At 51.2% G+C, this 19,087-nt stretch overlaps 1 protein-coding gene across 1 annotated transcript; it reads left to right on the top strand.

Annotated features, from left to right (window-relative positions):
• The first annotated feature begins 18,009 nt into the window (after nucleotides 1–18,009).
• On the top strand, nucleotides 18,010–18,957 carry LOC115915938 (olfactory receptor 14A16-like). Its single transcript, XM_030969643.1, has one exon. The coding sequence runs from the start codon at nucleotides 18,025–18,027 to the stop codon at nucleotides 18,955–18,957; it is 933 nt and encodes a 310-aa protein (XP_030825503.1). The 5' UTR covers nucleotides 18,010–18,024.
• Nucleotides 18,958–19,087: the final 130 nt, after the last annotated feature.

Consider the following 19,087-nt stretch of genomic DNA (forward strand, 5'->3'; position numbering starts at 1 on the left):
GTAAAAAGAAACACACAGAAAGAATGAAAACCTCCCAAAAACATTCCTCCTCCCCCCACCAAATTTCCAATACATCCATCCCTCAGAACACCAACTCTCAGTCCATCACCACCCTTTAGATAATCAATTCTCAGTTCATCAAGGAGTGAGGAGTCCCTCTTGTGCCACAGGCTTCCCCTGGAAACACAGTTGAAACCTCTTCTGTTTCTGTGTCACACGTGGCACTGCCATCATGACATCTTCCTTCCATGCCCAGAGCTCTCACCACTGCGCATGGACCAGAGCTGCTTCTAGGGTCTTCCTTTTAAGGGTGCTTTGTCCAGTTCCAAAAAAAGCACAGTCTCTCACGTTCGGGACACCTGTCCCCCCAAATTCACCCCCTGGGGCCGAGGGGTCTCAAGAACAGAGATCTTCTCCTCCACTGAAGATCAAGGGCACCAACCACCCTCCTCGCCTGTCGTCTCTGTTCATGCACTCCTTCACATAAAAACACTGAACTCTCTTGGCTCCGAGCCATTGCCTCCCCCTTAATGCAGTCTCTGTGCCACAGGAAAAATGGTTCTGTCCATGGCTATACAAGAAAAGTCCAGCCAAAGGCCACTCCACCACCTCCTCGCACCTAAGATTCTTCTCAACTTCTCTCGTGGCCCATTTCCTCTTATCTCATCTCTATCTCTCTTCTCATTCAGATCCAGGAGGATTAGCATTTGTAAGGTTTCCATCATCCAAGAAAAGGGTTAAAAATCTCAGTCTCTGCCTGTCCAGAACTCCCACGGCTGTCCTGCCGGGCACCTTCTCGCTGCACCCCCCTTCTCTGTCTCCACCGGCCGTGCTGCCAACACATGATATGAAATTTCAAGGTGGCACAAGCACCAGCACAGGCTCTCTCTCTCTCTCTCTCTCTCTGGGGCTGCCCGATGCCTCTCCAATGTTCCTCCACCCTTCCATCCTGCAGGGGCCTTCACCTCCCCTCTCTGTCCAGGGCCCCAGCCTACCTCACGCGGCCGCATGGCTTCCCCTGCCCTGCCCAGCCGCAGCAGCTCTGACCTCTTTCACCACCGGAACCCAAGAGAAAGTTTTCCTGGGAGTTCTCTGCTTTTAACCCCCTGTGTTCTCAGAGGCGTATCCATGTCCCCAGTGGCCACACCAGGTGCCAATATTCAAATCAGAGCACCTCTTGGTTTGACCACAGCATCCCAAAAAACTCACTTCCTTTTCAAACCAGGACAATGTTCAGTCAAATCTGCAGGTTGCATTCCCATGGTCTCATTTCCACCTCCACTGGGGCAGAGGCGTCTCTCCCTTGCGAAATCGTAACCCACGGGCAGGGTCCCTTCCCACCCCAACTGTTCCAGGATTTGGCCGGGGACTCGCTTCCATTTCCTCCCTCCCTCTGGTTCCAGATGAGAATGTGCTGGAAAATGTCCAGCAAAGCCACCTTTGCTGTGTGCTCTGGGAGCCCACAGAGCTGCTGGACCTTGTCCCCTGGCCCTGCACAGCTCCTTGGGAGGCACGGCAGGAGCAGCACCCTGGCAGCCTCGGGAATGCCCCTCTGGCATCCATGGCACACACTCCCAGGGGCTGGAATTCCAGTTCCCAGCCAGGAAAAGATGTTCCTGCCCTGGAAGGCAAAGCTCTCAAGAAGGAGCCAAAAGCCAAGTGGAGCAAGATCTTACAGTGACATTTCACTGCCAGCCTTCATAACTTCACCCATGGTTGTTGTAGCTTGTGGATTGGGAATTAAATCAGGGCAGGGTCTTTGGTGGGAGCCGCCCTGGGTCAAGGGAGACACTGAGAGAGAAACAGAGCAGGCAAAGAGAGTCAGGAGAGAAAGGAGGACACAAACACAATCAGCTGAGAAGGTGGAACTCTGAAAAACAGAACTGGAACTGATGGAAAATGAATGGCGCAGAAATCATTAATTCTGGAAATTTTATTTACTATCAAAATAGATCCCACACACCCAGCCCCACATACTCCTGGTCCAACACTCTCAAATTTGGATCCCACTTCTCCCAATCTCCCTGTAACCCCATCTCACCCTGGACATTGTGGAATCAAGTAGATTTGTCATGGGACTGAGTGTTTCTTAGGTGGGAATAAGGCATTTTGACATGGATTGAGCCATTTTGGGGTAAGACTGAGTTGTGTTCAGTGAGTCATTTTCAGGTGACAGATCAATCCATCTTGACTTTTGGAGTGCAGAGATATGGAGAACACTCCCTGAAATCCCCCAAGAACCCACAAATCCTACAGAACATGTCCCCAAAACCATAAATTCCACCTGAAATAGCTGTGAAATGGTGAGACTTTAGAAATCCTTGATGAATGACTTTCTTTTTAGTCCTAGATGTTTTCATGTGTTTTTAAGTGATAAAAATGAATCAAGAGCAACCTGGGACCAAACCAAAAGGATAACCAGCCAGGTGTCCTCCCAGTGCAGATCACTGGGAATGTGGGGCACCAGGGCTCTGAGCAATGTGGATGCTTCCAAGGGGAATGAAGCTGGAGCAGTGCATGAAGGTGTTCCTGCAGCTGGGGCATTTGCAGGGCTCCCCTTACCGGTGTCTCTGTTGGTGTCTGGTCAAGTGAGAGCTCTGGGTGAAGCTCTTCCCACACTGGGGACACTCGTAGGGCCTCTCCCCAGTGTGGATGCGCCGGTGCTTGACGAGGTTGGAGCTGTGCTTGAAGCCCTTCCCGCAGTCTGGAGAGCAGAAGGGCCTTTCCTTGGAGTGAATCTGCTGATGCTGGAGGAGATTGGAGCTGGTCTGAAACCTCTTCCCACACTGGGGGCACTCGTAGGGCCTCTCCCCTGTGTGGATGCGCCGGTGGATGACAAGCTTGGAGTTGCGATTGAAGCCTTTTCCACAGTCAGGGCAGTGGAAGGGACTCTCCTCTGTGTGAATCTGCCGATGGTTGATGAGGGCAGAGCTGCAGCTGAAGCCCTTCCCACACTCCCCACACTCGTAGGCCCATTCCCCGGTGTGGATCATCTGGTGGCTGATCAGGGTGCTGCTCTGCCTGAAGCTCTTCCCACACTCCAAGCACTTGTGGGGCTTCTTCCCATCATGAAGCTGCTCATGGACCACCAGCTCTGAGCTCTGGCTGAAGCTCTGTCCACCTTCCTGGCTCAGGGTGGGTCTTTCCTCCTCAGAGCACCCTGGGCTGGGTTTGGAGCCCCTCCTCCTGCAGGATCTCTGAGGATTTTCCTCCCTGTTAGATTCTTGTGCCATGGAGTTGCTCAAAACAGCCTCTTCCACAAGGTTCTGCCATGGGGATTTGTTCTCTCTGGTCTCCATCCTCAGCTCCTTGTCTGGGGGAGGAAGGACAAGGAGAGGATGGGATTTGCCTCCGTGCCAGAGGGAAGGGGAAGGAGATCCCCCCAGTGCATCCCCAGCAGGACGGGGTTGGCAGCAGGGTTGTCCTGCAGCCGGGGGCTGTGCTGGGCTGGGAGATGGAGCAGGAGAGAGGGGGAAAGGGGCACTGACTTCCTCCTCACCTGCCTGGGTGTCCTGGGGCATCTTTCTCTTCCTCGCAGCCTCCTGCTCCATCTGGCCAAGGTTTGGGAATGGGAAATCCTGTTTTGGGAAGAAAACAAGGGATGAGCACATTGTCTTTTGTACTGGTTTGAAGGCAAACCTTGGGGAGAGTCTAAATCAGAATTACAATTTAATAAGAAAATGAAGATCAAGGCAATGATACAGAAACACTGCCTTAAACTGACAGAGTCAGGATATAACCTGACACCCTGTTGGTCAGGGTGGTGGCAGCAGTCCCATTAAATGGTGGCTGCAGTCCTGTTGGAGTGATGAACGTGATTCTGTCAAAGCAGTGATCCTGTAGAAGGGTCTGGTCTTCCTCTGAAGGTCCAGTGGTGGTTCTGGAGCTCTTGTCCTCTGGGAATCCAGCAGGCAAGCTGCTCCTGGTGTTGCAAGGCTCAGCTTATATCCAGGTAGGAATGCTTGGATCCTCCCCCTGGGCGGAGCATCCCACAATGGGATGATGGAATTTGATCAGTCCTGCAGTGACACTCAATGGCCCATTCCCAGAAGATATCTCCCCTGGAGGGCGTTATCAGGGCTGAGTCATGGAAGAGATAAAGAACACTGCCCCACCTGTTGATAGCAGTTGATGAAGATGGGGATTGAAAACATGCATTTGGTTCCATCTTCCATTGCAACCTGAAACAGTGGGGTAATCCCTGCTCAGGGGGTGAACACCACCCCCCTTACCCAAACTGGCTCAGGTGTAAAACCCCCACCCCGGGAAGGCCACACACACAGGGGACAATGTCACACTTGCCCTGCCCCAGGGGAGGTCTCTGTCCCTGTCACTCCCTTGCTCTCCCCCCTTTTCTCTTTCTTTCCATCTCTCTCTCTACCTCACATTTACTGTTCAATAAAATCCACCTTGGATTTGGTCTCATAAGCACATAAATTGGGGCAGAGGAATCTGTCTAACAATTTTATTTACCAGTTTGTGACATTATTTTGGCACAGTGAGTTCAGGCACTGTTGTCTGACCCCAAGTGCCTTTGACAACAGCATGGTTCCCTCCTCTGAGGAGGTTGTGGCTCTTTGTGGAGGAACTCTTGGAAACTTGGACGCAGCTTCCTCTGAGTGACTTATGGGAGAACTGATGAGGAAAATGGCTGTTTTGGGTGGCTAGGGAAAAGAAAATATTTTGTTGTCCTTCCTTGAAAAGTTTGTTAAAATCACTGGAGGAAAGGGAGCAAATGTTACCAGCGACACTGACAAGGTTCATTCACTCCAAGGTAAGGAACACAAGGCTGCTGAAAGTCCCACAAGAAGCCCAGCTCAAGTAGCTAAATTCCCAAATAAGTCCTGAATGCCCAGGCATGGGCTCTTTGTCAAATGTGAGAATCATTTTTCTCTTCATCCCTGTCACCATTGTGACAGATAGACAGAGTTTTCCCTTCCTTTCAGTAATCTGTATCGGGCCAAATTTACACTTTTTTTTTATTGGAATGTGCCAGCAGGTGAGCTGGAGCTGTGCAGGAACCAGTGGAACTTGGAATTGCCAGAAAATTGCTTGTACTGTCAGTTTATTAGTGTTTTAGCTTTGTTTCATTTTCATCACATGTGACTTGTGGGAAAATCAAATATTCATCAAAGTATTTTATGCAGAGTTAAGTTTGATTTCTGCCAAGTTTATTTTGTCCAGTGCCCAGCGGATGCTCAAGGGGTCTCTGTGCCTCTCACCCTGGGGGATGCTTGGGAGGGGTTTGGGGGGTTGTCCCTGTCCCTGTCACCCCAGGCCATTCCCCAGGGGTGTCCCTTCGCCACCCCAGCTTTCACCCCACCCCCATCCTGTACCCCACATCCCAGGGCTGTCCCTGTCACCCCACCATTCCCCATTTTCCTCTCACCCCAGGCCATTCCCCAGGGGTGTCCCTGTCCCTGTCACCCCAGGCCATTCCCCAGGGGGTCTCCATCATTCTCACCCAGGCAATGCCTGGGGGTCTCCCTCCCTCTCACCCCTGTGCCAGGGGGTGCTCGGGGCAGTCTCTGTCCCTCTCAGCCCAGGGGATGCTCGGGGCTCTCTGTCCCCTCGCCCTGGGGGATGCTCGGGGGGTCTCCATCCCTCTGGCCTCAGGCAATGCCTGTGCAGGGCTGGGCACCAGGGGCTCTGTGTCCCTCTCACCGCTGAGGCTGCTCGGGGCTGGGGGGGCTCTCCGACCTTCTCAGCCCTGGGGAGGCCGGGGGGGTCTCTGTCCCTCTCAGCCCTGCTGTGACCCCACCCAAACATCATCGGGCTCAGAGGGACAGAGACACCCCCAAACCCCCAGAAGGGCTGAACCTGGGATTTGGTTTGGGGCTGAGGATTTAGGAAGGGGCTGGAATTGGGGCTGGGCTTGGAGTTGGGGCTGAGATTTGGATTAGAGCTGGGATTGGGGTTAAGACTGGACATGGGATTGGCTTTAGGGCTGGGGTTGGGATTGGGTCTGGGGCTAGACGAGTCTGGTACTGGGATGAGAATAAATACAGAACTGTGAGTGTGTCTAAACATGGAGTGAGACTGAGACCAGGATCAGGGTCAGGTTTGGGACTGAGCTCACCCAGAGTGGGACAGGGGGGATGTCACTGTGGGAAGGTTTGGTGAAAATCCTGGTTTGGGGAAAAACAAGGTGTGAATGCCTTGGGTTGGTGATTCCTCCCACCCAAGTCCATCTCTAGAAGTCACCTGATGTCCATAAAAACCTCCAAAAATCCAGAGTGAATAAAAAAAAGCCACCAGGAGTTCCGTCTTTCCAGTCTTATCACTTTGGGGTTTTGGTGTTCCCCCATCTCAGGGCTGCTGGGGATCCCATGAGTCCTGGGAATCCCCCCTCTCCAGGGTCCTGCTTATGGATTCTGGGAGGTTTTGAGTCCCAGGGTCCCCCTCTCCAGCCTCCCCCAATCCAGCCACTTGGGGTTCCCCCTTCTCTCCACCACCCTATCCTGGTTTAGGGCAAATTTGCTTCAAAACCTCCAAAAGGAGTTTCCTCTAGAATGCAGATTCAGCAGCCCCACCCTCAGTCAGTTTGGGAAAATATTTCCTTGGAGAAAAGTGGAAAAAAACCTTTATTTACCAGGCAAAGCATTCACCAGCACAAAATTTGAACAATATTAAGCAATAAAACCTCCTGCTGCTCCAAAATAGATGACAAACTCCGCAAGTCCCTTCTTGGGCTGTAGCTCGGCTCACTCAGTCTCTTATCAGTCTCTTATCAGTCTCTTATCAGTCACTGTGGCTCTGGAAATGTCGTGGCCCAGGCCCGGCCCGGTGGGCCACAGGTGGGAGCTGCCGGTGGTGTTCTGGGCGTTCAGTGCAGAGCAGGTTTAAACAGCTCCAAAAAAGAAAAACAACAGCTGGGGAACTCTAAAAAAAAAAAAAAAAAAAAAAAAAAAAAAAAAAAAAAAGTTCAGAACTCATTTCTGGGCTAAACAGACCGATGGGGTACGAGCATCATGAAGTCACCCCAGGACACGGCCCTGTCAGGGTCAGGGGGTCCCGTCCCCGCCTCATCTCCGGGCTGCCGGGGGTCCCCCAGCTCCGCTATCGCCCCTTCCCCTCTCCCCGCCCCGGGGGTCCCCCGTTCCACAGCCCCGGCTCTCACGGGGATCCCCAAAACCAATGTCCCGCCCCGTCGGTACCGGGCCATCCCCACGTGGAGCCCCCGGGACCCTCCCGAGGGGCGATCGCGGCTCCTCTGCCCCCGAAAAAGCTCCTCTGAGGGAGCCCGGAGATATCCGGGGCTCGAGTCCGGGATCTGCCGGCTCCGAACACTCTCCAAAAAATCCTCCCGGAGAGCCCTGGCTGGAGTTATTTGGGAATTTAGCTACTTGAGCTGGGCTTCCTGTGGGACTTTCAGCAGCCTTGTGTTCCTCACCTTGGACTAAATGAACTTTATCAGTCAATCTGATATCATTTGCTCCCTCTCCTCCAGTGATTTTAACAAACTTTTCAAGGAAGGACAACAAAATATTTTCTTTACACTGGCCACCCACAACAGCCATTTTCCTCATCAGTTCTCCCATAAGTTACCCAGGAGGAAGCTGTGTCCAAGTTTCCAAGAGTTCCTCCACAAAGAGCCACAACCTCCTCAGAGGAGGGAACCATGCTGTTGTCAGAGGCACTTGGGGTCAGAGAACAGTGCCCTGAACTCACTGTGCCAAAATAATGTCACAAACTGGCAAATAAAATTGTTAGACAGATTCCTCTGCCCCAATTAAGGTGCTTATGAGACCAAATCCAAAGTGGATTTTATTGAACAGTGAATGTGAGGCAGAGAGAGAGATGGAAAGAAAGAGAAAAGAGGGGAGAGCAAGGGAGTGACAGGGACAGAGACCTCCCCTGGGGCAGGGCAAGTGTGACATTGTCCCCTGTGTGTGTGGCCTTCCCGGGGTGGGGGTTTTACACCTGAGCCAGTTTGGGTAAGGGGGGTGGTGTTCACCCCCTGAGCAGGGATTACCCCACTGTTTCAGGTTGCAATGGAAGATGGAACCAAATGCATGTTTTCAATCCCCATCTTCATCAACTGCTATCAACAGGTGGGGCAGTGTTCTTTATCTCTTCCATGCCTCAGCCCTGATAACGCCCTCCAGGGGAGATATCTTCTAGGAATGGGCCATTGAGTGTCCCTGCAGGACTGATCAAATTCCATCATCCCATTGTGGGATGCTCCGCCCAGGGGGAGGATCCAAGCATTCCTACCTGGGTATAAGCTGAGCCTTGCAACACCAGGAGCAGCTTGCCTGCTGGATTCCCAGAGGACAAGAGCTCCAGAACCACCACTGGACCTTCAGAGGAAGACCAGACCCTTCTACAGGATCCCTGCTGTGACAGAATCACGTTCATCACTCCAACAGGACTGCAGCCACCATTTAATGGGACTGCTGCCAGCACCCTGACCAACAGGGTGTCAGGTTATATCCTGACTCTGTCAGTTTAAGGCAGTGTTTCTGTATCATTGCCTTCATCTTCATTTTCTTATTAAATTGTGATTCTGACTTAGACTCTCCCCCACATTTGCCTTCAAACCAGTACCAAACTCAATGTACTCATCCCTTGTTTTGTCCCCAAAACAGGATTTCTCATTCCCAAACCTTGACTCAATGGAGGAGGAGGCTGCGAGGAAGAGGAAGGAACCTTGGGACACCCAGGCAGGTGAGGAGGAAGTCAGTGCCCCTTTCCCCCTCTCTCCTGCTCCATCTCCCAGCCCAGCATGGCCCCTGGCTGCAGGACAACCCTGCTGCCAACGCCGTCCTGCTGGGGATGCACTGGGGGGATCTCCTTCCGCTTCCCTCTGGCACAGAGGCAAATCCCATCCTCTCCTTGTCCTTCCTTCCCCAGACAAGGAGCTGAGGATGGAGATCATGGATGAAAAATCTCCATGGCAGAACCTGGAGGAAGAGGCCATTTTGAGCAACTCTAGTGCACAGGAATCCAACAGGGAAGAAAATCCCCAGAGATCCCACAGGAGGAGGGGCTTCAAACGCAGCCCATGGTGCTTTGAGGAGGAAAGACCCACCCTGAGCCAGGAAGGTGGACAGAGCTTCAGCCAGAGCTCTGAGCTGGTGGTCCATGGGCAGCTTCATGATGGGGAGAAGCCCCACAAGTGCTTGGAGTGTGGGAAGAGCTTCAGGCAGAGCAGCGCCCTGATCTGCCACCAGATGATCCACACCGGGGAATGGCCCTACGAGTGTGGGGAGTGTGGGAAGGGCTTCAGCTGCAGCTCTGCCCTCGTCACCCACCAACTCATCCACACTGGGGAGAGGCCCTACGAGTGTCCCCAGTGTCAGAAGAGGTTTCGGATCAGCTCCGATCTCTACAAGCACCAGCAGATTCACACGGATGTGAGGCCCTTCTGCTGCCCTGACTGCCGGAAGGGCTTCAAGCGCAAATCCCTCCTCATCAGGCACCGGCTCATCCACACTGGGGAGAGGCCCGATGAGTTCTCCACATCATGGCAAGAGCTTCTCCATGAGCTCGGACTTGATCAGACACCAATGGAGTCACCAGTAAGGGAAGTTTTGTGAGTGCCCCAACTGCAGGAAGAGCTTCATGCACCGCTCCAGCTTCTTTCCCTATTGGAGGTCCCATGTTGGGAAGAGGCCTGGTGATCCATGTTCCCTGTGATCCATGCTGGGAAGACACCTGTCCCTTTTCCTGCCCCTCCCAATGACATGATGTGGGATGGAAGAACATGAGGGTCTGCCTATGGCCATGTCATTACATTCATTCCCACCTCAGGTCATTGCCAGGGGCAGGAAAGGGACTCTTTCTCTCTCTCTCTCACTGAGGAGAAGGGTGTCCTTTCCAGATAGGGTGAAAACGTGGTGGTGAAGAGACAGTCAGTTGTGTTGGAGTTTTCCCTTTTTCTTATCCTTTCTGTTATCAGTATTGTTTCCTTTCTTGTTTGTTCCTTATCTCGTTGCTGTTCCCAATAAATTGTTCTTATCCCAGCCCGGGATCTTTGCCTTTTGTGCTTTCCATGGGAGGCGGGAGGGCAGCGAGGGCAGCGCGGTTTTAGCGGGAGCAGGAAATTGGGGAATCCCATTCCTGAAGCCCGGCCCGTGGAAACCGAGCATCCCAGCTGGTGCCAGCCCTGGTGGCCATGGCAACAGCCTTGGCATGGGGTCTCCATGGAGCTGCCAAGGCAATCAGACCATAGCAACAGGGGTCTGGTGATGGTTGCCATGGAAACTGACCATAGCAACAGGGGCCTGGTGATGGTTGCCATAGAAACTGACCATAGCAACGGGGTCCTGGTGATGGTTGCCTGCTAAGGATCAGATTTGTCACAGGCCCTCAGAGGGGTTCCATGGGGACTTTCCAAGAGTCTCCAGGCTGTTCCAGAGCTGGAATGTCACAGGCACAGACAGGGGCTCCATGGACACCTCCCAGGGCTTTCTGGGCATGGTAAAGAGCCCTGTGGTCAGAGGCAGTCACAGCCATTCCATGGTGACATCCCAGGGCACCTTGGGCTGCAAAGGCACCGATCTGTCACAGGCACTCACGGGGGCTCCACGGTGACATCCCAGGAGTGCCCAGGCTGCCAAAGAGCCGGGATGTGCCAGACACTCACAGGGGTTCCTGTCATGGGCACAGTGGGAGCTTCAGGCAACGTTTATTAGAGAAGCTCCTGTTGGGTCACAAGGTGCAGAAAGGAGCCCCAACAGCCCCCACAGATCCCCAAATTTCACCGTTGAATCAGAGATGACACAGACTCAGATCAGAAGGCTAAGGGCTAAAAGCCACCCTTTTATTCAGTCCTCTTCTTCTATATCTTGGTTTGCTACAGGTGGACCTCACTGGTCATTTGATCAACACATTTCACATGATTGGCCAATTAAGACAACACCCTTCAGTAAACAACTTTATGGAAAAGAGCCAACTTATTACAAATACATTTGGGGAACTAGTTATTAATGTTTGTTTTACATTGGGCCTTTCTGGGGGCTCCGTGGATGGGGGAAACTCTCCTGTAGCCATTCTGTGCCAGGTAAAAGGAGATGCACAGGACTTTTTTGGGGTCCAGCTTCTTGTTTATCATTATCTTATATAAAGTTTTGCATTGCTGTGCACACCAGGCTCAGCACGCTGGAAAAGCACCACAAAATGGCCCCAAAATGTACAATTTCAAGGTCTTTTAAAGTTATCCCATCCAATTAACTCTTAGAATGTACATTATTTCTACTTATCGACCAATAACACATCCCTTGACTGTCCACGTAACCTCTGCACTGTGCTTTCCTTGACCAATCACCCTGTGCCAGCAACACTGCAGGAAATGGAGCAGATGAAGAAGAAGACAGGGTCTACACCCCTATTCCTCCATCTTGCTTCCTCTCTACACCGTACTAAAAATCCCAAAACCTAAATTTCTCACCCAAGTGTCATGCTATACTACCCTCTAATCTATTTTACACTTGGATAAATTCTAATCTATCTCAAAGTCTTGGAAGTCCTCTCTATAGGCGAAGGTTAAAGGCAGTGTTTCTCTGGGGGTCAGGACCCTTCAGAGCAGACAGAGAAATATTCCCTGTGGCCTGGATTCCCACACATTTAACCTAAAATCCTTTAACCCTTAACATGTGAAGTTACCCAAAAATGTTCCAGGTAAGTAGGATTAGAAGCAGAAGAAATAGAGAACAACAGAAAGACAGAAGATCCATAGAAAGACACGCACATGGGTACCAACTGCTGGGGTTCCAGCATTGCTAACAGAGGAACCCCAGGAGAAGGCAGGATCCAGACCCTGCGCTGGCCTCGTGCTCCAGCTTTTAACCCCCTGGGCCTTCCTGGGCCCGCCCCTGGGGTGGGACTGCCAGTTGCTTGGCCAATCAGAGCCAGAGTAGCACCAGCTGCCAGTGTGTGATTGATTGATTGACTGATTGATTGACAGCTCAGCCAATCAGAGCTGGGTTAACATCACCCCCTGCTGTGTGATTGACAGCTCTGCCAGGCCAGGGCTGGGGGCGGGGCTCTGTCCCACCACAAACCAAGGCCTGACCCGGCAGTAGGGCGTTGTGGAACCAAGAGGCCATTGCTGCATTTCAGGGCCTCGTGGAGCCAAAGGGCCGTTGTGATCCTGCAGGGCACCGTGGATCCATGGAGACCATTGTGACATTGCAAAGCCCCATGGAATCATGGAGACCATTGTGACCCTGCAGGGCCTCATGGAAGGAAGGGGCCAATGTGACACTATGGGAACTTGTGGAACCAAGGGAATCATTGTTGCACTACTGGGCCCCAATGGAACCAAGGGGCCATTGGACACAGCGAGGCTTCATGGAATCTATAGACAATTATGACACTGTGGGGCCTTGTGGAACCATGGAGACCATTAAGATCCTTAAGGACTTGTGTAACCAAAGGGCCATTATGACACCTGAGGGTATCATGGAAGCAAGAGAACCATTGTGGCACTGCAGGGCCTCATGGAAGCAAGGAGCCATTGTGACACTTCAGGGCCCTGTGGAACCAAGGGAACATGAAATAGGTGTGGCTGCCTTGGCCTCTCAGGGGTCACCTGACAGGTCTGGCTGACCTTGGAATGTGGAAGGCCACTCCCATCTGCCCCTGAAACACTGGGGCTCTGGGCTTTTCTTTTTATGGAAAAGAATTGTCCATTTTTTCCAGGCATCCATGGCCTAAATTAGGATTCCACCTCCAAATTTCTGTGCATCCAAGGATTGCTGTCAGACAAAAGCTGCCAGGACAAACAGGTCTGGCTGGTCTTTGACTCCTGAGTGCCAGAACTCACCTGGCAAAACACTGGAGAGGGCTCTGTGCTTTTCTTTGTATGGAAAAAAATCATCCTTCTCCAGGCATAAATGTCTGAAATTAGGATTCTACATTCATAGTTTTGAATATCCAAGGGTTGCTCCAAGCAAACCAGCCAGGACAGACAGGTCAGGCTTGCCCTGGCCTCTGGTGGTTGCTGTTCATCAGCTCCTGAAACATGGGGGCTCCATGGTTTCCTTCCTATGGAGACCAATGTGACATTTGGGAGCCTTGTGAAATGAAGGGGCCATTGTAGCACTGCAGAGCACCATGGATCCAAGGGACCATTGTGACACTGTGGAGCCTCGTGGAACCAAGGACATCATTGTGGCTCTGTTGGGCCACATGGTCCCAAGGGACCAGAGCAAAGCAGCAGTCTGGGAGTTAGCCCAGCTGTAACTCAGGGTCAGCCAGATTTTACCTCAAAAGATTTGAGCATGACTTTCAAGCCCTGAGAATCCTTTGTCTAACTTAGGGTGATCTTGGTAGTTCCCCAATAAGCCTTTAGTGTTGCTATGCTAACTTGTCCAAATTCTACTCCCCTATTGGTTACTTGTTTCTTCTATATGATCATTGTTCTAGAGTTTTCTAGCCCCAAGTGTATATGCTGTTGCTTCCCCTTTGTCTCGGGTCTTTGGATCCTGTCCCTCATACTGTGCTTGACTTCTCCATGTTTATTGTTTTTCACCCTGTTATGAGAGTTCTTTTTGGGCAACTCCATTGAACCCGCTCCTTTTCATATTTGCCTCGCCCTGAAGTCAGGGAACCAAAGAGGTTCCAGAAATTTTCTCAAAATTGTTTGAAATTGTTTGATGACTGTCAATGGACTTTTGATAACTATTGATGGATTTTTCTGCAGCAAGACTGTTTCAGGATCAAAAGGGACTTTCAGAGATGGCAAAGAGGAACATCTTCAGTCCATGGACTTTTCCTTAAACTCAGCTGTTCGGACTTGGACTTTCTTTACATTGTTCTTGCATTTTTCTTATATTGTAAGATTGTTTTAGTGATATGATAGAATTTTATGTTCTACAGGTGAAGAAATTCCCTGTTCATTCCACAGGAGCACCTGACAGAAGTTGATTGGCAAAAGATAACCTATCAAGTGTTTGTTCTTTCCTCTGTATGGGCTCAGCAGAGAAAATTACAAACACTTTTCTTTTTAATTTTACTAAATAAAAAACACAGATATTCTTTTTATGAAAAATCCTTTATTAGGATTTTTCCTGCTGAATCTGAGAAGTTTCAGCAACAAGAGCTAAACAATAATTATCTGCTGCTGTGGAATGCAACAGGTGGGTCTGTGATTGGTCTCCTGTAGATGTTTGGATCCGGTGACCACTCACAGCAGAGCTGGCTCTCGCTCTCTGTCGGAGCCAGCTACCTTTGTCATCATTCTTTCTATTCTATTCTTAGCCTAGCTAGCTTCTGGAAACCTTTCCTTTTTCTTTTTAGTATAGTTATAATGTAATATATATATATAATAAAATAATAAATCAAGCCTTCTGAACATGGAGTCAATGTTCTCGTCTCATCCCCAATTCAAGAACCCTTGTGACCACTGTCACACCATAATTGATTTGGGGTGTTCTGGTGGCTGACCCCTAAGACGGGAGAAAAAAAAATGGGCAGCCGGATGTCCAAAGTAGAAAGGAGCATCCATGGATGCTTTAAGTTAATTCTTACTGATCATGGCAAAATATTTTCAAAGAACGAATTAAAATCAATCATGAGGTGGATCATTAAAAATTTTCCAGATGCCTCTGCTGACGAAATCCATACCGATTTTGGAACTCAGTGGGAGGTAAATTGTACAAACTTTCGACCAAAGGGACCCCCTTGCACCCTGCATGCTCCCCATCCTTGAGACCCTTCACCAGCAAGCAGCGTGTTGAAAACTCAATCTGTTGGTCACTCCTAACTCAGGACCTCCCCTCAAACCTGCCTTTCTCAGACTTTTCACCATGCTCCAAGATGGCAATGGCCACGCGGTCTTGGAGCATCATGTCCTGGAGAATCAAGATGGAAGGAACCTGAATGTGGCTTGGGAGCCCGACCATCCTCCCTCCATCTTGGCTCCTCCACTTCCTGCTACCACAACCTTCTCTTCCGCCCTGAACGAACCTCCAGACTCCACCGCCACAACTGCGGGTCACGCCCCCACTGTAAATCATTCCACCTCCACCCTGGGCTATGCCACCAGTTAAGGAAGGAGACTGGCAAATAGCCTCAAAACTCCTCATTGCCCCTGTATGAAAGAAGGGGGCAGAATCCCAGGTGTCAGCCATTGGGTTACAGGGAAATCAAGGATCTGTGTAGGGCAGCTAAAGACCCTAGGAAGGACTGACCTTGTTTTAATGGCCTAATGAGGGCCATGTTTACAGCACATGTCTTAATCCCCTATGATTTAAAATACATTATGACCATGTTGTTGTCACCTACACAATACACCCTGTGGGAAGGGGGATGGAAGTGTTTACTGAATCAATTAATAACAGACTATGCTAATAATGAGGCCAGGGTAGAATTGACAATCAACCATCTAGCTGGAGAAGGACAACACAGCCTACCAGATGATCAAGCAGCAGGTATCCCCAGAGAAGTATTGGATGATATCAAAGAGGTGGCTTTGAAAGCTTTAATCCAGGTATTGGATGGCAGCACTCCCAATTTGGACTACCTTGGGTGGCTGCAGCTGAAGCTTTAGGACAATTAGACCATCCTGGGTGCCTGTTAAGTAAGCAAACCAATGCTCCCTCCCTCACACTGAGTGCCCTGCTCTCAGACACAGAGACCATCAGACATGCCACCTTGCAGAACAGCGACAGAGTTTTTACTCTGGGCACATGGGCATGGCTGTGTAGACTCTGAGGGATGTGCTGCATGAACCTCTCCAGCCACAGCGAGTCAATCCACAAGAGCATTCAGGTACTGAAGGAAGGGTTCAAGAAGCTTCAAGTGGAAAACAAAGACTGGTTCAATAAACTTTTCCAATTCAAGGGACTAAGAGGGTAGATGATGTCAAGCTAAAACAGGACTATTAATTTTCATAGTTGTTGTTATTGTATTATTAATTGTCCCATGTTTGTTTGGATGCTTTTAGAATGTCTTACAAAATTCTTTCAGTTCCATCTTTGTTGTAAAACAGAAAGTGGGAAGATACTCAACACAGGCTCCTCATGGACTCCTTGGAGGAGAGAATTGGAGGCCAAGATGGCACAAAAACCTCTCAGAGACTCAGTGTGGGAGGGAAAATCCTTAAAAGTACCTAAAAGTATTCTTAAATCCATAAAGTACTTTAAAAACCTTGAGTATCTCAAAGTATTAATGAGCCCCACTGAGTGTCAGTACAAAGCTCTCAAGGGACTCGTTAAAGCAGATAATTGGGGCCATGATTGCACAAACCTCGCTCAGAGTCTGTATCAAAAGGGAAACACCAAGTACCTTAAAATGACTGAAGTACCCTGAAGCATTAATGAGCCCACTGAGTGTTGTTACTGACAAAGCCTCTCCAGGGACTAATTACAGCAGATAATTGGAGGCCATGATTGCACAAACCTCTCAGAGACTCCAAGGCAAAAGCCAAAGCCAAAGTCCTTTGAAAAACCTGCAGTCCCTGCAGGGAGCATGAAGGAGCCCCCAGGGCCATTGCTGAGCAAGGCTCCCCAGGGACTCCTTCCAGCAGATCCTTGAGGCCACTGGGATGTGGGCTAGGGGGGGATGCTGAGGGCAGGACAAGGGGCTGACAGTGCCCAGCCTGGCTGGGGCTGTGCCAGGAGGCCCCAGGGCCTCAGGACAAGGTGTCTCCTGCCAGCCCTTGCTGGCACAGACCCTGCTGTGCCCCAGGGCACCAAGACTTGGCTTCTCTTGTGTCCCCACCTGTCAGCACTGCCTGCAGTTCTCTGCTCTGCCTGGGGCCTGGGGACACTTTCTCAGTCGTGTCCCTCACTGGGACCCATTAAAAGTCCAAGAAACTTTGGAGTTGGATTCTGCCTTGGAGTTCTGGAGAGGTTTCTTCAGCTCCCTCTCGGGGACTGATGTTCAGGGCCTGAGCACAAAGCCCCAGAGGCTCATTAAAGTCCTTGTGCTGTGTCTGTGCTGCTGAGCTGGGCTGGGCTCCTGGCACAGAGGCAGCTCCTGGTAACCAAGCAGAGCTTCAAAAGCACATTTCTCTTGATGAGCAGCTCTTCTGCCAGCCCAGCAGGGCTGGGGCACTGCCTGCAGCCAGCCCGGGCACAGCACAGAGGCACAGAGAGCTTCAATCAGTCAGGGCTGGGAAGGGGCTGAGAAGTGCCTGGGGCACAATCACTGCCAGCCCTTGGCACAGGAACCTCTGGCTGCAGGACAATGCAGCTGCAGCTCCTGGAGCCATCTCCTAAAGCTGGAACATCCCAATGCCTGCAGAGCCTGTGAGTACATTCTCTGATTGTCTTTTGTGCAGAGCAGCCAGGGGTGCCCAGGGCTGTCCTGCAGAGCAGGGTCCTGCAGCCCAGGGCGCTGTGCTGGGGCAGGGACTCTGCTGCCTGCCAGGGACAGCTCTCAGCCAGCCCTGGCAGCTGCTCCCAGCACTGGGGGACAAGGTCTGGGTGGGAGGAGAGAGCTGGTCAGGCTTGGAAGTGTTCTCCTTGTGTGGTGAGGATGCTGCATTGTTCAGGACTGCTCCCAGCATGGCATTTAACCGCAGAACATTTCCAAGCAGATTACACAGGGAGCAAAGTGAGACAGGGGCTGCATGAAAGTAATAATCCTGCTTTTCTATTCTACTGTTCTGGGTTGCCTGGATGGGAAATTGCACAGAGATATTAATCTCTCAGTTAAGGTTGAGAAAAAAAAATAAAATTCAGATCTCAATAAACCAGGCAGTTAAGGAAATCAGCACAGGGCCCCTTAGAGGCAGCATCATTTTTACTTTTCCAGCCTCCTCAGGGTTGCTCTGACGTTGCCATCAGAGCCTGCAGAGCCAGAGCTGCCCCTGGGCAGTGCCTGAGCTGGGAGGGCTCTGCAGGGCAGAGCTGAGCCCCCAGGGCTGGGCTGGGCTCTGGCAGCACTGGCAGGGCCCAGCCCTGGGCACAGGGAAGCAGCTGCTGGCAGGGACAGCTCCAGGCAGCAGAGCCCTGGGCAGGCAGTGGGGGGAAAGTGCCCCCAGGCTGTGCTGGGATATTTCAAGTCCTCTCCAAACCCAACTATTCCGTGATTCCTTTTCTTACAGATCCCCATGCCAAGGCACAGCAAATGTCCAACAGCAGCTCCATCAGGCACTTCCTCCTGCTGGCATTGGCAGACACGCGGCAGCTGCAGCTCCTGCACTTCTGCCTCTTGCTGGGCATCTCCCTGGCTGCCCTCCTGGGCAACGGCCTCATCATCAGCGCCGTAGCCTGCGGCCACCACCTGCACACGCCCATGTTCTTCTTCCTGCTCAACCTGGCCCTCAGCGACCTGGGCTCCATCTGCACCACTGTCCCCAAAGCCATGCACAATTCCCTCTGGGACACCAGGAACATCTCCTACACTGGATGTGCTGCACAGCTTTTTCTGATTTTCTTCTTCCTTGGATCAGAGTTTTCCCTGCTGACCATCATGTGCTACGACCGCTACGTGTCCATCTGCAAACCCCTGCACTACGGGACCCTCCTGGGCAGCAGAGCTTGTGCCCACATGGCAGCAGCTGCCTGGGCCAGTGCCTTTCTCAATGCTCTCATGCACACAGCCAATACATTTTCCCTGCCCCTGTGCCATGGCAATGCCCTGGGCCAGTTCTTCTGTGAAATCCCACAGATCCTCAAGCTCTCCTGCTCACACTCCAACTTCAGAGAACTGGGGCTCATTGCTGTTAGTTCCTGTTTAGCATTTGGTTGTTTTGTGTTCATTGTTTTCTCCTATGTGCAGATCTTCAGGGCTGTGCTGAGGATCCCCTCTGAGCAGGGACGGCACAAAGCCTTTTCCACCTGCCTCCCTCACCTGGCCGTGGTCTCCCTGTTCCTCAGCACTGGCATATTTGCTCACCTGAAGCCCCCCTCCATGTCCTCCCCATCCCTGGATCTGGCCCTGTCAGTTCTGTACTCGGTGGTGCCTCCAGCCCTGAACCCCCTCATCTACAGCCTGAGGAACCAGGAGCTCAAGGCTGCAGTGTGGAGACTGATGACTGGATGCTTTCAGAAACATTAAACTGCTGGCCAATTTCTGCAAATCACTTGTAATAAAATTAATCTTTAATTCTTCTACTTCCTGTTGGTTTCATTTTGGAGTTTTTTTTCTTTGTTTTACTTTTTTCATATTGTCCACAAAGAAATGTCAT

The sequence above is a fragment of the Camarhynchus parvulus genome, unplaced genomic scaffold (assembly GCF_901933205.1).
Source record: "Camarhynchus parvulus unplaced genomic scaffold, STF_HiC, whole genome shotgun sequence".
NCBI lineage: Eukaryota > Metazoa > Chordata > Aves > Passeriformes > Thraupidae > Camarhynchus > Camarhynchus parvulus.